The 26,549-nt window shown below is 46.8% G+C and overlaps 1 protein-coding gene across 2 annotated transcripts in view; it reads left to right on the forward strand.

Moving 5' to 3' along the window:
• Positions 1 to 3,680: 3,680 nt before the first annotated feature.
• Positions 3,681 to 26,549, forward strand: part of Zdhhc14 (zinc finger DHHC-type palmitoyltransferase 14) — a 250,131-nt gene continuing 227,262 nt past the window's right edge. For both annotated transcript variants that reach the window (XM_041680035.1, XM_041680036.1), the window contains exon 1: positions 3,681 to 4,058. In XM_041680035.1, the coding sequence (XP_041535969.1) occupies positions 3,814 to 4,058 (245 nt within the window). In that variant the 5' untranslated portion in view covers positions 3,681 to 3,813. The remainder of the gene's footprint in view (positions 4,059 to 26,549) is intronic.

The following is a 26,549-nucleotide window of genomic DNA, read 5'->3' on the forward strand; positions in this document are numbered from 1 at the left end:
CCATAAGGAGGGTTGTGAAATGCTTTGAGCTGCTCAGATGAAAGAAACCTAACAACCCTTGTTGCTAGAGAGTCCACCAAGTCAGCTGAGAACAGAGAAAGACCACTGGCATCCAAGACACCACCAACAGTGCAAGGAAGGGAGTGCCAAGACGGTGACAGCTTGGTGGCTTTACTTGAGGTGAATGGTAAAACTGTACAGTTAGCAGACGGGCAGCAAGGGCTCTCAACTGCTGAGTCATCTTTCCACCCCCTTTCCCAGATATAATTTTAAGACAAATGATTCCTTCCTTTTATATGGAAATGCCAAATATAAAGATAAGCACACATGATGAATAAGAGTGGATCGATCCTCTTATATACTCTGGTGGACAGACTTACCCTAGTGTCCACCCTCCTGAGTGCTCCCTTCCCCTTGCAACCTGTGATTTGCTTTCTGGCTAAGGGAACATGTACATTTGACTCTTATATAGAGCCTGCTTGCTGCCAGACTTTCCTTGTTGGCTTTAAGAATTCTGGGAAGCGTCAAGTTGATAATGAACTATAGGTAACCTCTAGAAGCTGCAGATGCCCTCTGAGAGCTGGGGACAGTTTCCATGGTCCAATCAGCAAGAAGTTGGAGGCACCCTACACAAGCATGAAAATGAATTCTGCTAGGAACCCAAATGAGCTTGGAAGTGAATTCTTCTCCAGGTCACGAGAACACAACCTGGGCTCTACCTTGATGGTGTGGGCAGAAGACTATCGACTCGGATACCTGAACCACAGAGACTGCGGGGTACACGTGTGGGAAAGGCCTCTGGTTTGTGACAGTCAGCAATGGCTAATGAAACACAGTAACATCGCATGTCGCCACTTTCCCAGAGTTCCCAGAGTTGTTCCTTCTGGCTCCTTGTGTGTGGGAGGTGGAGGCGCTGGAGTGTCTAAAAAGCACATTCTAATCTTTCTGTCATCTCGCTCACAAATACTTTTAGCACACATCCCTAGAGGGTGAACTTTTCAACAGTGCCATATGCCAAAAGAAAGAAAGAAAGAATAATAATAAAAAAAAACAGTTTAGTTTAGAATAAGAGTGAGCAAGTATTCTACCACCAAGTTACACTCCTAACCCCTAGAGAGGGTGTTTTCTTTTACCAAGACAATAGATACAACAATCAGTTAAAGGATAGGAAAAAACACAAGCTTTTACTTCAAATGCCAAGTTTTTTTTTTTAAATAGCATAGCTAGCAAGCCCTTAGTTGCCTCTGTAGTGTGTTTATTTTCTGTCATAAATGTCTCAAACAATTCAAGGCTAATCCCAAATGTCCATTTAAGATCCTTTGCTGGATTTGGTGGAACATGTCTCTAATCTCAGTATGCAAAAGGCTGAAGCAGAGAATCGGGACTCGGAGACCAACCTATGCTACAGGAGTGAGAACTTGTTTCAGAAAGCACACCCATCCACTCACTAAACAAAGAAAAAGCCCTATCCAGCCCCTAAGAATCGCACTTGCTTTTTAACTTCTTGTGACACCACGACCTATCTTAGTACCACTCTATCCCTACCACTTCCCATCTGGTCGCGTTCTTTTCCGCTTCGGGGTAGCCAAGCTTATCTCCCTTTGACACTGTGCACTGAGGCGCGCTTTGTGAGGGAAAAACTGAGCTCTGGGTCCAATGCCATCTCTGTCGCTGGACAGCTTTGTAGTGTTTGGCAAGCAGTTTCTTTGAGCTGGGTACAATAGTGCATCGCAGGGTTGTGGTGAGGATTGCCCAGCGAAGGCGGGCAGTGAGCAGGTGCCCACCCTCACAGAGAAAGCACCTTTCCCAAAGCTGTCTTTGTTGCTCTCCAAACGGTGAGCACCAGAACGTCCAGTACCTTGCCTCCCCCGCCTTCGTCGCAGGGGATGCAGGGACTTGTAGTTTCAGGTCCCAAGTCATGTTTCCTCTCAGAGCTGGACAGCGAGAGAAGGAACTACATATCCCAGCGGGCTCCGAAAAGAAAGTAGGGCTCGGAAAATCGAGCGCAGCTGCCTAGTGCCTTTTTGCTCTTGGTTACCCTAGTGCACAACCCCAGTAAGCGCTCCCACACGGCCTCGAAGCCCAGGAGCGCAAAAGCGCGTAGGCGTCTGGAACTCGGGTTGAGCCCACTGGTCCACCCGACTGTGAGGCTTGGGTGGAGAGAAACGCACTCCAAGCATCCTCTAGACGTGCGGTCCCTTTACTGTGTGTGGGCTCCACAGGGGAAAGGAGACAGAAGAAAAACGGGAACACTGTGAGCATCAGTGGGCAAAAGTAGAGGATGAGAAGTGGGGGAGGCAGCGAGCCAAACAAAGCCTGTCACAAAGGGCCTTTAATCCGAAAGAAGGACCCAATCGGTCGCTGTTGGGGCGGACACAGACCGCTCTTCTGTCCCCTGCCCTTCGAGGTCCCGAAGTCTGGGCCGCTGCTCATCACTCTGTCATCAGGCATTCCACCCCCTCTTCTGGGCTCAGTAGAGTTTCCCCAGCATCTCGGCCACGCGTGGCGCTGGGGAGGAAGAGGCCGTGTTGGGGGCAGGCCAGGGAAGGTCACGTCTCCGCGCCGAGGGTACTCAGGTTCCTGGTAGTTGCAAGAATGGTTTGGCGAGTGGCCGTGAGGATGCGCGTGTCCCGAGGCGGCAGCTGCTGCCTGGAATAGTCCGGAGGAGAAGCCTGTAGCGGACCGAAGTCCGCGGGGAGCGCATGGCGCCTCAGTACAGAGGGCAACGACCCGGTCGCTCCTGGGGCTAAGAATGTCACCTGGAGCCAGGCGTCTTCCTCTGGGTGCGCCAGGCAGGCCCAGTTCCCGAGCCCTGCTCTCTGGCCCGACGGGATTGGGGCAGGGACCCCGGGGAGCCGGTGCCCGGGCTTCGCTGGCGAAAAGGAGGAGCAGAAGGAGGAGCCCGGCTGTGAGGCGCGGGCGTCGCCGCCCACCCGGCCGCGAGGAGGCGGACCTGCTCGGAGCGAAGCGCCGCGCGCGCGCCGGGGCTGAGCCTTGCAAACAAGTGTCTGTGGCAGTGTCCCCGCGGCCCTCCGGCGGCCCTCGTCGAGCTAGGGCTGGCTCCTCCAGACAGAAGGAACCGAGGAAGCCCCCAGGAGCCGCCGCCTCCACCCTCGGCCGGGAGCCCCGTGCAAAGGGCGGCGGACACGGCGCGGTTGCTCGGCTTGTGGACGCGGGGTCGCCGTGCGGGCAGCGCCCGGCTCTTACCGAACAGCTCCTGACAGAATAACGCGCGTGGCTGTCCCCACCCCTGGGAGGGGTTGCCGGTGCCGCGAGCTGCCTCCCAGTTTGCAGCGCTCTCCTCTGGGAGGATCCGCCACCGGGAAGAAGTAGAAGCCACCTGGCCGAGGCGCAGAAGTGGCTCTGGAGGGAGCCGGCGTGGAGTCTGCAGCCTAGTGTCCCCTCTGGGCGCGGCGATCGTGGATCCGCGGGCCGGAGCAAAGGCGCAGCCGGGAGCTTGCTGGCGGCTGGGCCAGGCGCACCGCGATTTGGGGGTGTGCTGAACCGTCCCCCGCGCTCCCACGGGGTCCTATAGCCCCGACCCACGGGCTGGAAGCCACGGAGAACCGCTGCCGCGGGCTGAGGACTAGCATCGTACCTCCGGAAAGCGGATTCTGCTATGACAGCTGGGCTCCCCAAGGGGTTAACCTGGGTGTCCTCGGCAAAGTTGTCGCTGAGCCGGGAGCCCGTTTAGGGGTCACAGCGCCGCGGCTCGGGGGCCGGCCGAGTGGCCAGCGGCGGCCGTGGCTCGGCGGAACCCGCACGGCCGGGGGGCTTCTGGGGGTGTGCGCCCCCAGCCGGCTGCCCTCGTGGATGCCTCCCGGCGGCGGCGGGCCCATGAAAGACTGCGAGTACAGTCAGATCAGCACCCACAGCTCCTCCCCGATGGAGTCGCCCCACAAGAAGAAGAAAATCGCGGCCCGGAGGAAATGGGAGGTGTTCCCGGGGAGAAACAAGTTCTTTTGCAACGGGAGGATTATGATGGCCCGGCAGACGGGCGTCTTCTACCTGACGCTCATCCTCATCCTTGTCACTAGTGGACTCTTCTTCGCCTTCGAGTAAGTGGTGGCTTCCAGATGCCCTGCTCCCCTCGCCTTCCCCTGCCTCTACTTTGGCGACTTTCGTTTTCTGGTGTATATTGTTATATAATGCCAACCCGCTCTCCCTGTTTTCCCTTTAAGGGACTGTTTGATTTTCAGCCCCTTCTCCCCCAGAATAACACCTTGATGGGCAGGGATCCTGGGAGTAAGGAAGAGGGGAGTTGGGGCACGTGTAAGCTGTGCCAGGTCACAGGCTCCTGAGAATTGGGTAGAACCAGGCAGGTGGGTTCCCTGCTCTGAGTTTGGAACTAGCACATCAACCCAGGTGCAGCCTTCTGGGGGAGGGGTGTGGGAATTTCTTAGATGGGGGCGCAAACTTGACTTATCTCCTTCCACGCTCACCTCTGCCGCTAAGGAAGTGCAAGGCATCTTCTTAAGCCTAGTTGGCTAAATCTTGTAGTCAGTTTGCAGAATAATGAGGAATCTTTCAGGTTAAAAGTGTGGGTTACCGGCAGTGTCCTGTGGTAATTTCATTTTTCGTTCTTCTTGTGCCCCTGATCGTCAGCCCCTCACTTACTGAGAGCTGAGCGTTTTCCCTCTTGATTTCAAAGAAGTTCTCGTAGAAAATACCCACAACAGATCATTCAGGAACAGGTGGAAGATGTGAGGCCTGGAGAGGAAAACGAGGCACTTCATGGCCCCTCCTGATTCCAGAAAGAACCCTTCGGGACTTTATCCTGGGGGTGGGAAACGTGAGTCTTTAGGAAAATCAAATTGGGCTTAAGCAAGATCCTTCTGCCAGCTGAAGAAAGGTCTCATTCATTAGTAGCCATTAGGTAAAGAGTTTAGCCATACTCCAAATCAATAGCAATTGCTCTGATTGCGTTATCTCCCCCCCCCCCCCCATTCGATGCACAATAAAAGTTCCAGCCTCTCCCCAAAGTTTCAAAAAGAGCTATGTTTATGGAAAGATTTTCTTTGCATTGTCCACATCCCATCTATTATAGGCATGATAATGTTTCCAGCCCTTTCCGCTTCTTCTGTCTAGGGTAATCTAAAACCTACTATGCTTGTTTAGTTTTGTCTTTAACAAGTACTAGGCTCTGATTTTGACGTCTCCAGCTTTCACCTTTTCCCCCCTTTACAGCCCCCGCCTCCATTTCTGATTTTGAATGCCCAGGTGTCTCTTCAGTTAGCTTTTGTGGGTGTTTGAAATTAAAGTGATGGCATCTGCTGGGGGGACCTGTGGGCTGGAGGGAAGGGATAAGAGCTTTGCATACAATGCCAAGAAGTCATACTCTGTGGAACCCCTGTTGTTTTCTTGGGTGCGCAGTCAGCCAGCTTCTTGTCCCTGCTGACTGGACTGGTGGAAATTGGGGGACAGGGTGTAGGGGCTCCTAGGGATCTTGTATTCTACATCTGGATGGCAGTAACGATGCCACATGCATAACAGAAGTGCCATCTCCTTTGCGGGGCTTTAGTTACAGGTGGCTTTATTTGGAGAGTGTTCAGTATGCCTCTATTGTCATAAAATGCTTCCGGTAGACTCTTATTGGCATTTTAACTCTTTTTGGGGGTTCTAAGAGTAAGGACCATTAGATAATCTTGGTGTGGGAGTTCTAGAGCTTCAGCTGGAAGTGTGCTGCATGCAGGCTGGTAACTAACCCCTTTTGATGTGCATCTAAGCCTTCACTGTGTGCTGAGAGACCCCCCCCTCAAGTTATTATGCTCTATCTTCTATTTTCCTGTTCAAATGTAGCCTCTAACCAAATCATCATATATTCATTTTCACTTCTTGATCTCTCTGTATGTGTCTTTTTTTCAAGAGTTCCCCAAAGTCCTCACTTGCAGCTTGTTAAGACCCTCTGCTGTGCCAATGTTGTGCTGGCTGAGGGCTGTAGGAAGAACCGTGGGCTCCGGGCTTTTATTAGACCCTATTTGCAGCATCATTTTATGTCAGCTGGGAGTTGGGGTGCGGATGTGTGCACATGCTTCCTCTCCACCACCAGTGTTGCTTCGACTAGACAAGCTGAAGCTTCAAGAAAGGAAGAGGCCCATCCTAGTGCTGTGCTGCAGTTGGGAAGAATCGTAGGTCTGTGCAAACCTCAGCCTGTCATGGTTTGACCAGGCATTGCCATTGCATTCCATTGTCATGGGCACTGATGTTGTCTTAAGTTTCTAATCACTGCTAGAGACGGAATGAAATCAAATTATTCTAACCAAGTTAATTTGCGAGAGACTCAAAAACCAGCTAGCCACGCACACAGGAAATGTGATCAAGAGGAAATGCCAATATTATCTGTTCCCACTCATCTTTTTCCCGGTCATCCTTTAATTATTATTGAACACATATTCTGTGGTTCCCTATTTTGAGTGTTTTCTTTCATGCCTTGGTAGCTTTTCATGTGAACGTTATGTCTGGCATATGATTGTGGTAAAAGACCCTAGAAAAATAACTGAGAGGAAGACAGTGGCTTTTGGCTCACGGTGTCAGAGGTGTCAGCCGCAGTTCATTTGTCCCACCGCTTTCACACCCAAGGAGAAGGGTAACATGGCGGCCAGCAAGACCATGTGCTCAAGGAAGGCTGCTTACTTCGTGGCAGCTAGGAGACAGAAAGAAATGGGCACCCCGACCTCCTTCCTACGATGAGGCCCAATCTCCCACCACCTCCCAATGGTGCTGTCATAACTCTGCCCTTTGCCTTCCTCCTTCCCAACCTGGAACGGATGGGTGAGGAAGTGAAGTCCAGAGAAGTGAACTCACCAGAGCTCAGCGATGGGTACTGGTGGTGACTTCAGCCCCCAGGGAATGGCAGAGGAGAGAGGGCTGTTGCCACAGGAGAGAGGGAGAAAGCAGTCACAACACTAGCTGTGGGAAGGCTACTGAGCACAAATCCGACTCTCCTTAGCTTCACACCCATCCTGTTTTCTGCAAAGCGTGGAATCTGGTTAGAGACAGAAGTTTCAGAAGTGCAGATCATAAACTTCTTGCCAGCAGTATCACCCTCAATTAAGTGGTCATTTTAAAATAAACTTTGTGTTGGTTAGGGAATTATTATTATTTATTATCCAATTGACACTACCATGGATCACTTGGGAAAAGGAAACCTCAATTGAGGGATTGCCCAGATCACATTGACTTGTGGCCTTGTCTCTGAAATAGTGTTTTGATTAATGATCAGTAGGGAGGGCCCAGCCCACTGTGGGTGGCCCCATCCCTCAGGCAAGTAAGTATAGGCTATATAACAGAGAGTGTGAGTGAGCCAGCGAGCAGCATCCCTCCATGGTTTCTGCATCAGTTCCTGCTCTGACTTCCCCGAGTGAGGGACTGTCATCTGGAAGTGTAAGCTGAAGTAAACCCTTTCCTCCCTAAGGAGCTTTTGCTATGGTTCTTGATCCCCCAAACACCATTGGAAAATATAGCTATTTACACTACAATTTATAATAGTAGCAAAATCACAGTTAAGAAGTAGCAACTCAAATAATTTTATGGTCGAGGGTCACCGCAATATGAGGAACTGTATTAAAGGGTCGCAGCATTAGGAAGGTTGAGAACCACTGGGTTAGAGTGTTTTTATCATAGCAACAGACTCCAGGCTATGTCAGGTTGAAAATGAAAGCCAGTTAGCACAGCTCAACTTCCACAATCTACAAAGTGCGATTTGTAATATCTAGCCTTACATGTTAGTATTAAAGGGGACAGTATTCTCAGGATGGTGTCTGGTTTGGAGCAACGCAGACTACATGGTATGTATTGTTACATTAAACCTCCCAAGGAAGCCACCTACTCCTTGAGAGTCTTGAGGAAGGGTGCATGTGGGTTAATAAGCGAGAGTGTTGAGATAGCTTTATTAGCACGGAGAAACTGTGGTGCCGTGCAGTCCCTTATGAGAGCAGCGACCTTTATAAAAGTCCCTCGAGCCCATGTCAGCAGTGTCCTGGATCTCACCCCTGCAGAGTGGGCGGCCTGCAGGGGTGCTCGAGGAGGTTTCCCATCCACACCTAGATTCCGTCTCCATTCCGGGAGCTCTCGTCTTAGAACTGTAGACCAGCTAAGAAACTACCGGCAGCAACCAGCTGTAACTTTGCTCTTTCCAAGCAGGTCAGGGCTGCTTATCTTTCTGCCTTTATTGAACATATGGAGCACTGGTGTAAGTGGCAGCGTTTCATAGCTGGCATTTAAGATGGAAGGAAGGGACGCTGATGGCGGCACTGTCGAGACGTCTCCCTGCTCCTTGAAGTTACTGAGAGTCTCCTCCAAGTACTGTCATTCCCACAGCCGCAGAATGGGGTTTGAAAAGATCAGTGAACACTGTCAGTTCCTTTGCCTCTGAATTTTGCACACATGCATACATGCAGCCTGTTCTGTCATGGCTAAAAATCTGGAAGTGAAAAGCCTTTGTTTCTAAATATCGGAATTTCATAGATACTTCTCACAGGGGTAGAAAGAGGGACCTGAGAGGGAAGCCGAGTGTTTCAGGTTCTCATGTGAGGCTAGGGGAGGCCTGCTTAGATACTAGACATGACGTGTCTCCTTGTGACAGGTTGCAGGTATTGCTGGAGTCCAAATGTGAGAATTTGGGAACACTCTGAAAATCTTTGCTACAAGTCCATTGGCGTTTGTTTCAAAAAGCGGTGTGGGGCCAGTGAGATGGCTCAGCAGTAAAGGTGCTTGCAGTCAAACTTGACAATTTGTGTTTGGTCTCTGTGACCCACATAGCTAGGGAGAACTGACTCCTGCAAGTGGCTGTGTCCTCCAGAACACATGGCTTGGTGTGCATGTGCACGCGCGCACACATACACACACACACACACACACACACACACACACACACACACTGAATAAACAAATCCTAAAAGTAGTCTCTCTCTCTCTCTCTCTCTCTCTCTCTCTCTCTCTCTCTCTCTTCTTTCTCTGCCCACTCCTTCCAGAACCCTCTCTTCTTACTTCTTCCATCTTTTCTTGACTTGTTAATTTAGCTAACCCCCTCTGAACTAAATGAAGAGCCATTGGGAATCAGTAGAGCCCGGGTCATGCTTGCCTTGGCAATGGTACTTGGATTCTTTCTTGGTAAATAAAAGTGTCACTTCCTATAATAATGATATTGTTCTAGGTGGAATAATCTTTATTATCTTGTAAGATATTACCCCTGTAACATAAGCTCCTAGTTTGTGTTAGGAAACACATCATAGCAAAATGCCATCATAGCAAAATGCCTGAGATAACACATGAAGAGAGAAAGTTTATTTTGGCTCGTGGTTTTAGAGGCTCCAGCCCATGGTGTGGTAGACCCATTTCTTTTAGAACTCAGGTAGGGGTTCTAAATGACAGTGGTGGGCAACACATCACAGGATAAAACTCTCCCTTTATGACTGAGAAGCAAAGACGATGAGAATGGAGACCCATAATCCCTTCTGAGAGGATGCCCCAATTATCTAAGGACTTGCCCCAGCCCTGCCTGCTGACGGCTCCACCACCTCACAACAGTGCTACTCTAGAGACCAAACCTCTAACTCATAGGCCTTTGGGGGAGCATTTGGCATCAAGATGTAGCTGAGGCTGCCTTCTGTAAATGATTGCCAGTTCAGTAATGCCTCTGCCATGCATGGGTTAGCTCATTACAGAGTGGAGATGCAGTTCTTAGGACCCTGAGGGACCATCTTCTCTAGCTTCTCCTACATAGAGTGTATCTGGTTTTGTACCTTTCTCTGAAAACATCTACAACAGGTCATATCTTCTTCTGGCCAGATGCTGGTTACATTATGCTCTGCAAAATACCAGGAGACTGAGAGAAATGGCGGCAGTAACCCTAAGGACCTTATGAGGCAACGTGATGGGCAAGGATGTATGTAAATCACAATGGTTCCCCAGCAATCTTAAGTAACTTTAAATCTTCATTATAGGCCGGGCATAGTGGTGTACACCTTTAATCCCAGCACTCAGGAGACAGAAGGAGGAGGATCTCTGTGAGTTCCAGATCAACCAGGTCTACAGAGTGAGTTCTAGGATAGCTAGGGCTGTTACACAGAGAAACCCTGTCACAAAAAAAAACAACAAAAACAAGTGAACAAACAAAAACTTTATCATAATCTCCTACATGACAAATGCCCACTTCTTTGTGTATGTGGTCACCACATGCATGGTCCCTGAGGGTCCTGTGTATTCTGTTCAGTGCTGGATTTCCTGGTCCCTACCACAGTAGCAGGTACATAGCTCACACAGCAAATGTGTGTTTAATTAACTAATCATAGACTGGAAAACTTCTCTGTGTTTTAGTTTTTGTACTTGAGGAGATTGTATGAATAGAGAAAATATATAATTAATAATGGATTATAAAATTATTTTAACAACTGTATTTGATACTTTTATGTTAACAACTCTATTTGACGTGAGTCTTCTGAATTCAGAATCAAGCAGCACCCTTTTTCAAATGTGTCCACTGAAGCCAGAGAGGTTTTCTTATTGACTCAGGAAGCTAGTCTTAGAATCAGGATGTTCATTGGCTTAGACTGCTTTCTAGTATTTCTTTATTTCTGCCCTAAATGTTGTAGGCAAAAAAAAAAAACAAAAAACAAAACCACACACACACAACACTCTGATATCTATATGTGTATGTGCACATGTGTGGGCTATTGCACACAAGTGTAGGTCAGAAGCATTGGATCCCCCTGGAGCTGGACTTACAGGCAGTTGTGAGCTGCCTGATGTGGGTGCTGGGACCCAAACTTGGATTCTCTGCAGGATTAGTGCATGCTCTTAACGGCTAAGCCATCTCTCCAGCCCCAGCCACCCGTGTTTTGTTGCCGTCTGTCTGGGTAGGAAGTGATACTGTGTGTTATGGAGAAGAGATTCATGTAGGTTCCTAAAATAGGGTAGTGATGCTTAATTATTTAATGGACCATATCTGCATATCCTGGAGATTTTTCTTTTCTGCAGTATAATCTTGTACATGATTTATTCATGACAGAGTTATTATGTCTTAGCAATAGAATTTAAATGAAGGATTTCAAGGAGTATGCTGTTCTCCTGTAGCTGGGCTTGATAGCAAATCCAGAACTGTTCACATAGATACTTTAAAGTTAGTTGCATCTAGGATATAGGGTCTAATAAAATGTCTGTTTGTTCAGTTGCTCAGGTAAGGGCTAGGAATCCTCTCAGGTTCTTATTTAGTTGTTCCCTAAATGTAAAAGACTGATCCCACTTCAAATATTTTGTTAAATTTGAGTCCAAATCTTATAGTGTGGCAATGCTGGTCTGGAACTGGAAATCTTCCTGCCTCTGCTTCCCAAGTGCTGGGATTATAGGTGTGTGCTATACACAACACGTTCTCAAATATATTTTTTTAAACACTTTTTACTTGAGTTTTAATTGCATATGTAATTTGTGTCTGTGTGTGGGAATTTGCACTGAAGTGCAGATGCCCAAGGAGGTGGGAAGCGGGCGTTGGATCCTCTGGCGCTGCAGTGAAGGGTTGAGGGAGTGTGTTTGAGGCTTGTGGTGTGGGTGCTGGGGATTGAACTCAGGTCCTCTGAGAGAGCAGGAAGTGCCCTGAACCGCTGTGCCTTCTCTCTAGCCCTTCAAACAGATTTTTAAGATCTCTTATAGTTTAATATTTAAGTTAGTATACTAAATAATAAATTTCGCTGTATGTATTTCATTGTACTTTATAAAAACAAATGGGCTTTCTGTATCTCCAGTTATCATCTTTTAAGGACTTATTCGTAGAGAAGATTATGGATAAATAAGCGCTCAGGTTTTGAGGTAAGATACTATCCAAAAAAACCCCATCCAACTCCCACCCTGCTCAGGAACCACATCATTACCAGTGCTTTTTACGTTTTTAATTAAAAATTTTAATTGACACGTAAAACTTACAGACATCTATAGATTATCATATAATGTTTTGATTCATGTTAGCATCAGGACAAGTGCATCTGTCACCTTAAACATTAGCCTTTCTTTCCTGCGAAAACTCTTCTCATTGCTTTCCTAAATCTTACTGTACTTTCCTACTTGAGATGCCCTGAATCCTTTGGCCCAGTCTCAACTCCCTTCCCCGAGGCTGTGAGAGGGAGGAAGCTAGTCATTTTTAGTACGTGGCCTTTTGCATTCTCAAACAGTAGGATACTTGGTTTCATGTCTCTTCAACCCTCCCTAGTCCCCTCCACACTCACCCCCACCCTGTCCCATTTCTTTGTTTTAGGTCTCAGGCATGCCAGACAGTACCAAACAGGCAATGACCTCAGCCCAAGCTTTTCTGTATCAACACTCTATCAAGCAATGTGTAGTCTTCCTTTCTGAAATGATAGCGTTGACTTTGTGTATTTTAAATATAAGGTAGCATCACATTGGATACGTCTACTTGTGCAGATGGTAGAACTTTTTAATTTGAAATGATTTCAAGCTTCCGGAAGAGTCGCAAGACTAATTTTGTCTCCTAGACTCTCAAGTCCCATCACTTCTTGATGGATTTCTTGCTCTCCCTTTTCTTCATTCTCTCTGCTGTAATCCCCCCAAACCCCTGAAAATTAAGCTGGCATCATGTGTCTTCACTTCCCAATGCTTCAGCGTGTAATCAGCTTGGAGCATTTTGTTATCTGAGACATGGGGCTCTTGCTAAACAACCCATGTTGGCTTCAAATGGCAGCCTTCCCCTCTCAGTCTCTTCAAGCATTGGGCTTATAGGCAGGGCCTTTATACTTGGCAACTGTGTAATTTTAAACAACAACAAAGAGGATACTTTATTTTGCCAAAATGGTGATGGTTTCAGTTTTAGGAAGCAACATGGACACCACAATCCATTGGCAGTTTGTCATTTGTCTCAGTATAACCCATTAACTTTGTGATCCAATTGTTCATCTTCCATTTTCCTGGCCATTACTTTGGTTTTTATTTTCTGCCTTCAGCCTTGCTATACACTAATTACATATCTTCAGTTTTCTATTTTATCTTCTTTTAAAACTTTAGGCTGTGTTCTTTTGTGCTATCATTAGTGATTGCTTAAGATACTACCGTGTGACCTTTTATTTGTTAAAATGCACTTCCAAATATAAGCAGTGTACTTCAAAAATAACATATGAATCTTAACACTTTATCATTTCCTTAATCTTTGTACCCTTTGTGTTTTTACTGTTCTATCTTTTATCTATGCATGGTATAAATCCAGTAATAGTATTTTCCAGCCATTAAGACTATCTAAAGGAAATATAAGCCAATGCATAATAAAATGCTTTAGAACAAAACACACTGAAATAAAAACACGTGTTTGTAAATACACAGAATTTAAAATGAACTCCATACTTACCTTTATATGCTTGCAATCTGGACTACTCTTTGTCTCCTTCATCTTTGGGGCTTTCCTATGTTGGCCAAGCTATATCATCTGTATTATTTCTGTTGGCTTAAAAATATACCCCTCCCAGATGGGTAGGGTAGAGTGCTTGGGAGGTAGAGGCAGGTAGATCTCCGCGAATTGGAAGCCAGTCTGGTCTACATAGTGAAGCTCTGCCTCAAAACAACCACCACTGCCACAAACCAAAAAGAAACCAACATAAATAACATTTTCTACGTTTCTTATATTGAATCTGCCTTAATATAAAATTCACACATTTCAGTGGATATAGTCTATTGTGATGACATATAGCATGTTTTACTGTGTGATATCTCTCCAGCTGATTGCCTCTTTATGGGTTGTTCTCAGTAGTTGCTATATGACGTGTGCCTGTGGCTTTCTCTCTATTTATCCTGCTTGGGATTTGCTAGGATTCTCAGATCTTTGGATTGATAACTTTCATCTGGTTTGGGGATTTCTCATTCATTATTTTTTTCAGATATTTCTCCTGTCTTCCTCTCTTTTCTTTCCTATGAGTCTACTTATGCATCATAACATTTTATATAGTACCATGCACTTCACTTTATTTCAGTTTTTTCTCTTTTCTTCCTCTTTGTGTTTTATTTTGAATAATTCCCACATTAATTTTGTTTTGGTTTTCCGGTCTTCTGCTGCAGAAACATTCCGCCGGCAACTCTAATGTCTGACCTCTGAGCTGGCTTTGTCTTTGTCTATGGATACTGTTTCTTCCTCCTTTGTGGGCCTCATACTTTTTGATTACATGATAGTTATTGTGTGTAAAGGAATTAAAGAAATTGCAGCAATTTACAAAATTTTAATATACTTAATGTGAGGGTTGAGTCAGCCTTATTTGTATAAATTTAATATCCCTTATCTAAAATGCTTGAGACCAGGGATTTCATTTTTTCTCTAGTCTTGCAGTTTTTACATGCACACAACCCAAAAGGTAACTTTGAAGAACAATTTTAGGAAGCTTAGGTTTGACTTGGATCCTGCTCGTGAAGCTGGGGGTGGAATTTCCACTGGTGGAATCATGTTGATGCTCAGAGAGTGGGGGATTTTCGTGCACTCAAAATTTTGGGCTTTGGTATGAAGCTTGCTCAGTTGAAATTGGTTGTGAGCCTGGGAGAAGCTGCAGTTAGATTTCTTGTGTCTGACTTTTCAAGGCTTGGGGGTCACATCACACTTTCCCTTTAGCCGTGTTTATGATCTGAACCCTGGTTAAACAATTTCTTCATATTTTCTAGTCTAGTGCCAGTTTAGCGATCTATGGGACATTTGTCTCCGCCTCTTAGCTTGACGGACAGCCTTCTAGTTTTACTTTAGATCCTTTAGATTCTCAGCCTCAGGCCATCTCTTTTGCTTGTTGCTCTGGCCCAGCTCTGGGGGGTGGGGGTCTACAACCACAGCCTGGTTAAGTACCTGAGACTGGCAGACTCCATTTTTAGCCTCTGCTCCTTCCATGCCTTACTTTGAGATGGGTCCAGGAGTCTCTCAATGGTCCTGTCCTCCCCCAGCCATTGGTGTGCCCTTGCTGTGTGCTGAGTGGAAACCAGCAAGAAGAAGTTGACAGGTCATGCACACTTCCTCTGAGGCTGAGGCCCTTTGGAGTTCTTATCCATATGACAGTCCACATGTGGCCATTGATGCCAGTTAAAGGCTTAGCTGTTTTCTCTTTACTCCCGTCCATTGGCAGATGACTGTCCTTCCTCCTGCTTTGCAAGGCCAAAGGAAGGGCTCTTGGCATTCAGATTTCTCTGCACTGTCAGGTTCCTGATGGATTTCAAAATCTATGCTCTCGTTGCTTTCACAACGTTCAGCCTGTGAGGATTTTAAACTTAATATTGTATTTCTCATATTCCTTGATGTATTGGTTCATACATACATAATTTACGTTTACTGCTGTGACGGTTGATCTGTGCAAACACATCCTGATTGTTCTTGACATTCCTTTGCTTCTTCTCTCTTTGATTCTGATTCTTAGAAATTGCTGACATTTTCTCGGATAGAATACACCAGACTGCCACGTCATATATTTTTTTTTAATCTTAAAATGTGTCCTGTCTATGCCTATGATATCCAGACAAAAATGCTTCAGTCTGAATCACCAAACATGAGTTTAGCATGGATCCAGTGGTTTTACATGAATGATAAAGAAAAAAAAATACTTACCCAATGCTTAGATCCTGTCAATTGATCATTGATCAAAAAATAGCCTATAATTATCACGAAGGTGTATAGAGCTCCTTATGACAAAATGCTTTATTCCTAATATTCACCTTTTACTTTAATGCTATTTTTCTATTTTTAAACAAATAAGTTTAATATTTTTGCTCATTACTCATGGTACTCATGATACCAAGTCTTCTCTGGTCTTGTACTTCCTTTCTATACAGCCTGTCATTGTGACATTGTGGCTGACTTTGGTTGAAAACCAGAGAGAAGCTCTGTTGAATTCAGGAACCACAGAATAAACTCCACAGACACTCTTTTCCTGATGCTCTCCTGATGCGCTGAGGGAGACACAACATCACTTCCTCTGCCCCACAGGAACCCAGGATGGAAGGCAGGGCGACAGCACTGCCTCCATACATGCTTCTTGCCCAGGGCTCCATTCCTTCTGTCTGCTGGCTTTTTGTTTTTTTTTTTTTTAAATTTAAACAGTTTAAGCACATCTAAACATTCAGTTAAAAAAAACAAGGATTTATATATAATCACTTCCGTATATCTCCAAACTAGATTTTTTTAAGCCAGTGACTTCAAAGTCCATGGGAATTAGTTTTATTGCTGAGGACCATGGAAATGTGGCAAGGGTGCTGGGTGCCTGATAGAGGAGGGTGTGGTCCACGGCGCTGGTGCTGGCATGCTCAGCCCCCGAGATAACTTTATCAGCGAAGGGATGGTGGTGTAAGCCCCGACCTGGGAAAGACTTTAGCCCTGTGAGTCGGTTCTCTTGTGGTGGTTTCCTCACACTGCCCAAGAATTCAGGGCAACGGTCTGTTTTCACACAAAACACCAGAGTCCACGGGAAGCATGAGTCTGGGTGCCTGAGAATGAATTGCTTCTCCTTACGCTGGCTATAGAAGTAAGTCCCCAGAAGGTGTGTCCTGGGCCATTTCCTGGATAGGATGTGTCCTCTTCAGTCTCCACGTTCCCCTTCCTCTTAGCGTGGGACACTTGGAGGGCTTTCTGTTCTCTGGAACTTTTCCTTCCTTTGGCATGCCTGGGATGTCCGTCTCCTTGGTGTTAGTCTTTTCTCTCCCTCCCGTGCTACATCTGTGGACTCTGCTCGCTCTCCTCCTGCCTTTCTCGCTTCCCCAAACAGCTTCACATCCTCGAGATGGTGGCTCTGTTTTTTTCAAATATGACTTCCAGGTCTCTTTCCTATACTCTACTGTGGCACCTGTCCTACCCAGAGGATGCCAGTCACCGAGACCGGGAAACCCAGCGGTCTCCTTTGCATCAGAAGCAGCTGCTCTCAGTGAAATCGCCTCCTTTTCCTCAGAACTGTAGCCTGGACCTGTTCCTTCTCACCCTCTCTCCCATGCCTTCTTCCATCATCTCCAACAATCTTTTCCTTAATGGCTCTAGACCAGCAGTTCCTAGCCTGTGGGCTATGACCCCTTTGGGGGTCACATATCAGCTATCCTGCCTATCAGATATTTACATTAAGATTCATAACAGTAGCAAAACTACAGTTATGAAGTAGCAATGAAATAATTTTAGGGTTGGGGGTCACCACAGCAGGAGGAACTGCGTTAAAGGGTCGCAGCATCAGGAAAGTTGGGAACCACGGCTCTAGGTTGTCTTTATTCTTCCTGTCTCTGAACTTCCAATATACTGACTTCCAAACACTTTCAGAATTTTCTTGACATTCTTCCTATACCAGCATGGATCCAAATCCCTCCTCTTGAATCTGGGTCGCTGTGTGAAGAATGGCATATGGCAAAAAGGATGCTCTGTGATTCCCAAGGCTAGGCTAGAAAGCACGAAGAAAGCTTCTGTGATTCCCAAGGCTAGGCTAGAAAGCACGAAGAAAGCTTCTGCCCGCTTCTTCCATGCATGCTCTGCTCTTGTCCCTAGGCCCATGCTCCCCCGAGCTCTCAGGGCCAACTCAGAAGGCCTGGCCACCTAGAAACCTCCTTAGTCTAGAGCTTGTATAGAGTGTAGACCAGACAGAGAGGAAGCCATTTGCCGAATGAACGACACGTCACAGGACTATAATTCTGCCTTACCCTCTAGATGATTCTCTCACCCCGAAATCCCCCATATCCCCACCCTGTCTTTTGTCTTTTGTCTACTGAAAGCTGAATGCAGATCCCTGCTGAACTCTGCCAAGTTGCCTTCTGAATAGAATAAAGTTGTCCATGTTTGAAGTAGTTATGTTTAGGGAAGTTTAGTATATAACCATAATAACTGGGAAGTTACTGTGGCCAGAAGTTCTCAGATGAGATGTTGGGACTGTCTGGCATGTGTCAGGTGGGATGGGGCGGGGTATTTAGTAATCAATATGTAGCTCTGATAATTGAAAAAAAGACCTCTCAAACTTGATCACTGTAACTCATTGCTAGGCATCGGGACAGCTTTTCTCACTGCCTTCCATTTCAATGGCCATCCATGCGTGGGAGGGAAGGAGTCACCACTGATGTGTTCTTGGTCTTCCTTGGAGATGTAGTCCTGGTGGGAAACCGCTTCAGCATTCGTGGCCTTGGCTCTTACACTCCGTGCCAGGAGAGCTGGCTTGCTGCCTCTTCCACTCTGGCTCGGCTCTTCCCTTGCTCCAGCTCCTAAACCTCTAAGTTCCCTGCCACGGGAAACTTGGACACCTCACGTGGGAAGCTAAATTCATGTAACCTGTTTATACCTGGTATTCAAGGCCTTTCTACTACGCTAAGGATTTATTAAGCGTGCTAAATGAGAAGCTCTGTTTCCTCATATCTGTTGATTTTGGAGGCAGTTGAATGCCATCACCCATGTAGTAGGCTGGAAGGGCCAGTTTCTCTTGGATTACTGGGCAGCAGGGACCAGGGTCACCTGTCTGCAGCTATTACACACTACGGTCTTTCCTGTAATGACCTGTGGTGGCCTCGTGTTCTGCAGAGCTCTCTTAAAAGTGTGGATGACCCCCACCTAATGACTCCCAGTGACTTGATCTTTTGAGTGGGCCTCAGATTTGTATAATCAAAGCAATTTGTCATCTCAAATGGTCCTATTTTAGGGTCTTTTAATGCCACGAATTTCCCATACAGGCTCGATGTCAGATAAGAGCATATTTTGAACATATTAGTCCAAGTCCAGTTGGATTCAGCAGCTATATATGGTCTATTTATCTTTCTAAGCAGGGTGAAGAATTCTTTCCTCCAAGGGCCTCACACTCAGGAGCTTCATTTGAATCTCCCTGTTTCTCCTTAAGATCACACCCCATGAAAATTAAACTTCGGAATGGTCTCAACACACACATTCAAATGGTGATTGCCACCCTGTTTAGGAGATGTACTGCATCAGTGTTTGTGTTCTCAGACCATTAGCTGTAAGTGAATCTTTCAAAAGGCTGGCTGCTATCTTTTTTTTAAAGGTAAATAACTCCATCCATTTCTCCATCCTTAAATTATTAATCAAGATTAACATGTTTTTAAATTACATTTATTTATTTATCTCTCTCTCTCTCTCTCTCTCTCTCTCTCTCTCTGTGTGTGTGTGTGTGTGTGTGTGTGTGTGTGTGTGTGTGTGTATGTCATGGGGATCAAAATCAGGTCACCAGACTAGGTGACCAACATTTCCACCTGCTGGGCCGTCTTGCTGGCCCTTGGTTTTATACTATAATTCTTATTGAGTTCAAAAGGAAAAAAATAGAGTCTGGGAGGCATAGCTAATGTTGTAAAGAAAGTTCGCCTAGCATGTGTATGGCCCTGGGTTTAATTCCCAGCATGGGGGAAATAGCATTGCATGTTGAAGGTTAGCCTTGTTGAGTTAGCAAACTGTAACACTCTGTGTTGTTACTTAGAAGCTAGAGCAGGAGCCTTGTCCAGTGCCCACTAAGCACATCCTCCTGCCTCTTGTCTGTGGCTGCTTATACTGTAATGAGTGGATCCATGAAGATGCTGTCATGTTCTTGAATGTGATATTAAGATTCCTACTTATCCTTGTGTGAACCATCAGTTTGGAGAAGTTGCCTGGGTTTGTATCTGTACCTAGAGTTGGACCTTATTTCTTTTTTTTCACTTGAAGTTCTTCGGCTTTCCTGAACAGGACCCGAATCAATCATGTAGAATTGGGCTATGGGAAAAAAGGGAAGCTGCTACCTGTGTCTTCAGTATGGGTTTCCCTTTACAGCCATGAGAAATGACCACAGATTTAGTGGCTAGAAGTAACACTGATCTGTGGTTGTACATTCTGTAGATCACAGCTGCTACTGGTCTAGGCTGATACCAAGATGTCCTCGGGGCTGCATGCTTCTCTGGTAGCCGTAGGAACCATTTTCCTTGCCATTTTCCACTTCTAGAGCTTGTTGACCCCTTCATCTTCAGAATCAGCATCGTGTTACCTCTCTGTGCCTTTGTTCTGTAATCATACGCCCTGGCCTCCCACAGGAGTGGCCCTCCTCTCGTAAATACAAATGAGATTATCCTGTCCCCCATCACGTAGGATGCACAGGTTCCAAAAGCAGGCTGTGAAGATTTTCAGGGGGCTCATTCCTACATAGCAGTACAGTTGTTCCTTTTACTGGACTTGAGATTCTGAGTATCTTACACAACCTCTGGCCATCTGACCGTATCATGTTACCATGTTGCTTGCTCTGAGGAAGGGCAGACCTTGGTGGTGGCAGCTGCTCTGCTGCAGTCAGTCTCCTGAGAAGGGCTCAGGAGAGAGCTGGCAGAGGCCAGCATTCTCAGCACCTGGGGTCATAGATGTTTCCTTCCCTAGAGCAGAGGCAGCAAGGTGGGACAGAATTATCCATCCCCATGACCACCGGGTTCACTATAGATTGACATTTGGGTATCACAGATAGTCAGTTCCCAGGCTTGGGGAAGACAGACCCAGTTGCATAGTGAAGAGAACCTTGTAGCAAGCAGACCCAGACAGACCCAAGTGGGTGCAGTCTGCATTGTCCGGAAAGATCTGGACAACGACTTGATCTGGTAGAACTTGGCTAGTCTGTCCATTTAAAGTCGAACCCCCAGGTGCGAGTCTGAGGTTCAGAAAGTACTCGTGTACCCAGGAGGCCAAGAGGAACCAAGAATGCCAGGCTGATGTACAGTTCTGAAAGGTGATGAACACAGCCTCAAATGTTGAGACCATGGTGGCAATGTGGCTAGCAGCACCTGGCATGGTGCCAAGTGGAGAAGAGCCCAGTGTAGAAGAGTTCCTGAGGGAGGTAGTCTCGACAGTGCTCTGTCTCCCCAGGTCTCATCAAAAGCTTGCTGGGCCTAGCTGCATTTGTGACGAGAAGAGCCAAGGCTGAGGTGGTACCAAATCTAATGTATGACTTCACTTCCTGCTGAGTGTGGGATAGACCTGTTTGCTCCCACGGAAGATTCATAAATATTGCATTATTTTCCTCACCTTCTTGCCGGAGACAGAGCAATGGGGGTTAATTACCCGTGTTGGAGAGGAAACTTGAGGGGCTTCTCCTGAGTCAAGGAAGATGGTGAAGATGTGTTACGAGAATGGTCTTTATTTTAGAGCAGATACCACTGTGCTCATCCGCTTTCAAGTGTGTGAGTGGAGGAAGGGATTCTGCGGTTAGGATTCCTCTGAGAGCCGATTGCTCTCAGTAACTACACTGAGCAGCGCCCTGGTAGAAGGAGAGCTCTGCTGATAAACATAATAAACACGGGGTAGAGGTTGGGGGGATGGCTTGCTTGGTGTATACCTAGGTGAGTTTAGCTTCCACAATGGCTTTTCTTAGAGTGATCAAGATGATGAAGACATCCGTGAAACTGGGATCTTCTGCTCAGTACTCAAACTGACTGATCCCCAGGACCGATCAGACCTCTCCTGATTGGCTGCACTTAGTCCACCAGATGATGTCATTCCTCTAAACAGGAGCCTCGTTTTCATTCCTTTTCCTTTCATTTCTTGTTGATTTCTAATATTTTTGCATCTCTTTCTGCATGTGATGTGGGAGTCTTCTGGTTTGAGTTGATTTCATTGGTTAATAAACTGCCTTGGCCCTTGATAGGACAGAAAATTAGGTAGGCAGAGTAAACAGAACAGAATGCCGGGAGGAAGTGAGGCAATCGCCATGCCTCTCCTCTCTGAGCCAGACACTATGAAGCTCCGACCCAGGATGGACGTAGGCTAGATTCCTTCCTGGTAAGCTACTGCCTCATGGTGCTACACAGATTACTAGAAATGGGCGAGGCAGTGTTTAAATGAATACAGTTTGTGTGTTGCTATTTTGGGGCATAAGCTAGCCAGGTGGCCGGGAGCCCGGTGGCAGGAATGCAGCCTGCAGCTCCCACTACATGCATGAATCGTTGACTTTTTTTTCTTACTTTCATTAGGGTTTCTTGGTCTCATGTGTCAAGAAATAGTTACTGAGTTCCATCACATGCTGAGCACATGTATGTGGTAAGATATGACACATAGACACCCTGTCAGTGCCAGATAAGTGGGGCGGGCATTATCTGGGTTGAAGGGAGCATTTTAAGTGTGTGGAGTGTGTAGAGAAACCCCATGCCACGTAGAACTTCATGCATGAGCCCTTTCTTCAGATACGCTTTGAGCTCTCATAATTTGTGCCTTCTATCTCTTGAGAGTTTCCTTTCAAGGTACAAAAGCAGCTGTGGTTGTCTTCTATTAAATTCCAGAAAGCTAAAGGGTCCATGAGGAAGAGATATCTGGAAGAAAATCTTTGGGTTCCCCACCCCTAGAGTGGGGCTCCCTTGCTAGCCAGGACTAATGTACACGACAGCTCTTTGCACATATATTCCTTTTCATATCATGTGGACACCCCCCACCACCACACACACACACACACACACACACACACACACACACACACACAAACACACTCTCACTCCAGAGACAGGCTACAGGGAGATTGTGTTGCTGATCCCATACAACAGTCTGTTGCTTCAAGGGCCAGGGTGGGCTCACAACACCTGCCAGTCAAGTGGTGTATGGGGCAAGGAGAATTTTGCTCAGCGCCATTTGGACTGTCTCCATCATGGCTGGATTAAAGCCTTTCAAACCACAAACACCGAAACATCCAAGTGGTCGACTCCTTACCCACTATCACATGTAGTTTAATACTAATGTTTGCTATCAAGCAGGGACCTAAGTTTTCCTATCGCAAAGTCCCGAATACATTTGTGAATGCTGAGATCCCTTTATCACCACTGAGGTCCATCCTGGGCCAGCTTGGTAAAATTTCGTCCTGGGGCAACTTGGTAGATTATCGTTCTCAGCTTTGTTGGGGCGGAGCAAGCTTAGCTCAGCTCTGTAGATTTCTGTGACTCTCCTTGCCAATGGCACTTTCTGTGCAAGGGTGGTGTGGGGTGCCGGTGTGGGTGTTGTCATCCACAGAGGTGCTTCTGTTACTGTGTTCCATCCCCAGAAGGTGGCGATGGGGAGGATTGGATGGCTCCTTGGCGCTCTCCTTCTCAAATTGCCTTTGAACACTTAGAGGGTGTTTCATTGAGACTCACCCCCGATCCACAAAGAGAGGCGTGAAAGTCCTGGGAACCACCTTGACTCTGACTTCATGCAGAGGCCTTCAGTCTGTTCCACTCAGGTGATGCTCTCTGACCTGGTAACTTGATTTCACAGCCTCCTCTCCTCTACCTCCAAAGCCAAGTTTTCCCACGCCCTGTCTTTAACTCTACTGAGTGTTCTGACCAGCCCCCTAACTGCCTCCAACGGCGACTCACACTTGCATTCACACTCAGGCACACATGGCTGAAGAAGGTGCTTGTCTCTGCTCGTCATAGACTGACTGTGTCTCCCGCCTTCTTTCAGTGACTCTGGCTCTTAGCCACAAGTACTAAGTGCCTGTGTACACTCTCTGGCCTGTGAGTTTTTCGTGTCCATACTCCCTCACGGGTTTGCTCTCTTGTGGGTCCAGTCTCTGTGTGTGTGGTTCACAGTAGGCCCTGAACCACATTATGCCTCAAGAGGAGGCACCAACCAGAAGTAGCCTTTAAATCGCAGGCATATCCGTTCCAGGCTTCCATGTAGGTGGTCTTGCAGGGGCCTCATCCATTATTAACAGCACGGAAGTAACTGTTATCTTTTGCCCAGTGTTTGATGGAGAGTTCAAGATAAATATAAACATTAGTGTTCTGTAGAATGGACTTCTCTGAACCTTTTGGAAGCAGAATCTGTAAAGATTGTTGCTTTTCAGATGATAGGTTTTTACGTCTTGTTCCGAGTTGACTGCCATCGTCTCTCTCTTGGTAAATGCTATCTCGGAATTGCGCTAGCTATCCACAGGAATCTTTTCTTTCACTAGAGATCATATAAAGACAGAACTGGCAAAAAAAAAAAGCAGTTTCATTTTATAAGTGAGGAAGCAGAGACCTTGGGGGTTGGACAAGTGACAGGAGACAGCACAGCTGGCTCACAGTAAAGGCAGGTGATACGCATGCTGGCCCGAATTTTCTCACCACGCCATCACTTCTCAAAGTATGGAAGAGGACGGATGGACGCTGAATGTTCTGTCCTGACAACGCAGCTTGTCACCAGCATGGGATGCTCTTGGCAGCTACCTGGGTTAAGCTCGTGTTTCTTGGGGAAGGTGGTGGGCAGGCTGCTGTTTGAGTTCGGACTGAAGATATTAATGATTTCAGGATGGTTGAGTATAGGCAGCTGTCTTCTGAACCAGGCTCATTTCCTGGTACAGTGTTGTCTTTTCCCCTGAGGTTTCCTATTTGGCTCTTAGAATTCACAGTTTTTCTTCAGCTCTCTTTAGAGCTCCCAGCCAAGGAAAGGAAAGGTAAATAAGATTCTCAAGAATCTCTCTTGGGTGGAGGAAATGTCTTTGTCTTATTCCAAAATATCATTAGCTGTTTTTGTCACATTTAGTGTGTGTGTGTGTGTGTGTGCGCAAACATGTATGTGTACATGGGGGGAGGTGGAGGGAGGGAGTCAGAGGCCAGCTACTCTTCTCTTCCTTCCACCATGTGGCTCCAGAGATTACACTCAGTTTGTCAGCAAGTGCCTTGACCAGCTGAGACATCTCACTGTCCCCCCAAACTATCATTTTTATATGCTGTAAGGAAGTACACAGTCTACTGGGTTATAGAGCAAAGCCTGCCATTTAGTTGGGCTGAAACGGAATAGTGGCTGGTGTGTTGTCCCCCACCCAGCCCCTTTATCATTATTCTTCTCCACATCTCCAGCTCTGAGGACCTAATGCTATTATTGTTCACTGGACTGTCATGTCTTCCCCTGGGATAAAAAGCATTTAGAACCAACCAGAACTTGTGGCCTGAGAATATTGTTTCTGTAGGAAAACTTGGTCTGGATTTCCAACAGCCAAACTGCAGATGAGCTCTGGGGGCTGCCTGCTCAGGATGACGCCGCTTGTGTCTGTGGAGCTGACAGGCAAAGCAGAGCTCATTCACTTAGCTCAGGTTAGCAGTCTGATCTCATTAGCCAATGTGACACCTTTAACCCACGTGCCCTCTGCCAGCACACTGGCAAAGCGAGAGGCGGGTGGAAAGGTGAACGCCACGGACCACGTATCCCTTCCTCCCCTCTGGGAGGCTGGTCTCGCCTTGCCTTCTGCTCAGTAACCAGTACCTCATGCAGCTAGACAGGTGCCAGAAACAGGCAGCACCCATGCAGGTGGGACCTTCTCAGTATGGCCTGTCCACAAATGTCAGACACCAGACGAGAGGTCTTATATCATATGCCATCCTCACACAGTCCAGGACCCTGTGCTGTCTGTGACTGCCAGCCACCCGCTCAGGGCTGACGCTGTTTCCATACAGTCCAAGACTAGCTGCTGTTATGATTGGTTCCGTTTCACAGATGAGAATGCAGATTAAATCATCTAGCACGAAAGTCTGATGTATACAACCGTTAATACTTGTCCAAAGGGACAAAAATGACCTCTCTAAAATTAAAAACGTCAAATTAAAACCGGTGTGTGTCTTCATAGATTAATTTGTTAAGGATTGTTTGTTTTTAAACTGCTGAGATTGCTCTGTGAGTAAGGGCTCTTGACACCAAGACTGACGGATGGCCTGGCTTCCATCTCTGGGACCCACATAGTGAAGAAGAGCACCGGCTCCCTAATGTTCACACACATCTCCAATCTAGTCCCGGGGAGGCGGAAGCAGGCAGATCCCTGCAGTGTGATGGGCAGCCAGACCTGGCACGACCAGCAAGCTCCAGGCTAAAGAAGAGGCCCCGTCTTAAAAAGTAAGGTGGACAGCAATTTCAGAAGACCCTTGGCATCTAGCCTCCCCATACATGTGCCCTCACAACCATACACAACACTCCACACAACACACAATTTGAGTGCATTCCTTATGCATGATTGACATTTTAGAAAAAAATCTATGTAAGCACATCTAAAATCATGGGTGATAAAAACACAGGTGGGTCAGCCTAGGCAAAGGTCTCAGAAGTGACAGAATTCAGACTTGGTAGGGAAAAGTGAGTTGGGGGAGAGTATATGGGATTTTCCTTTGATAATGACTGTGGGTGCTTTGGCCACATGCCCTTACAGAGTTCAGAACCAGGTGCCAGCATGTCCATGCCTGGTGGGATGGCCCCTCTTGCTGGCCTGTCTCTGTATATCTTGTTTATTCTAGGTTGGTTGAGATGGAATGCCAGCTTCAAAGTGAATAGACTTGGGTGGGTGGGTGGCCTGGAATGAGAGAGGAAGCCCACTCCTCTGAGAAAGGAAACAGGTGTTTTTTAAGAGAGGTCTCCCATGCTCTTGTACATGCTGCTGTGTTGCTAAGAAATACCAAACCATTCTCATGTTCGTAGATGGCATCCAGACCTCTAGCTATTGCATCAAGTTCTGGGTACCAGGATGAGCAGGAGTGAAGGGCAGGGGAATCCCTGTGATGCTCTGTTACAGCATCTGAGTTGTATCCCATGTGTTGGGTCTCCAGTCCTCAAAGAACTGCAAAGCTAGCTGAGTCTCCGTTCTGGGTTTCTCTTTACCCCACAGAACCTGTTATTGCTGAAGGCC

This window comes from Microtus oregoni, unplaced genomic scaffold (assembly GCF_018167655.1).
Source record: "Microtus oregoni isolate MIOR12 unplaced genomic scaffold, Mior012 000033F_ref0000390, whole genome shotgun sequence".
NCBI classification, from domain to species: Eukaryota; Metazoa; Chordata; class Mammalia; order Rodentia; family Cricetidae; genus Microtus; species Microtus oregoni.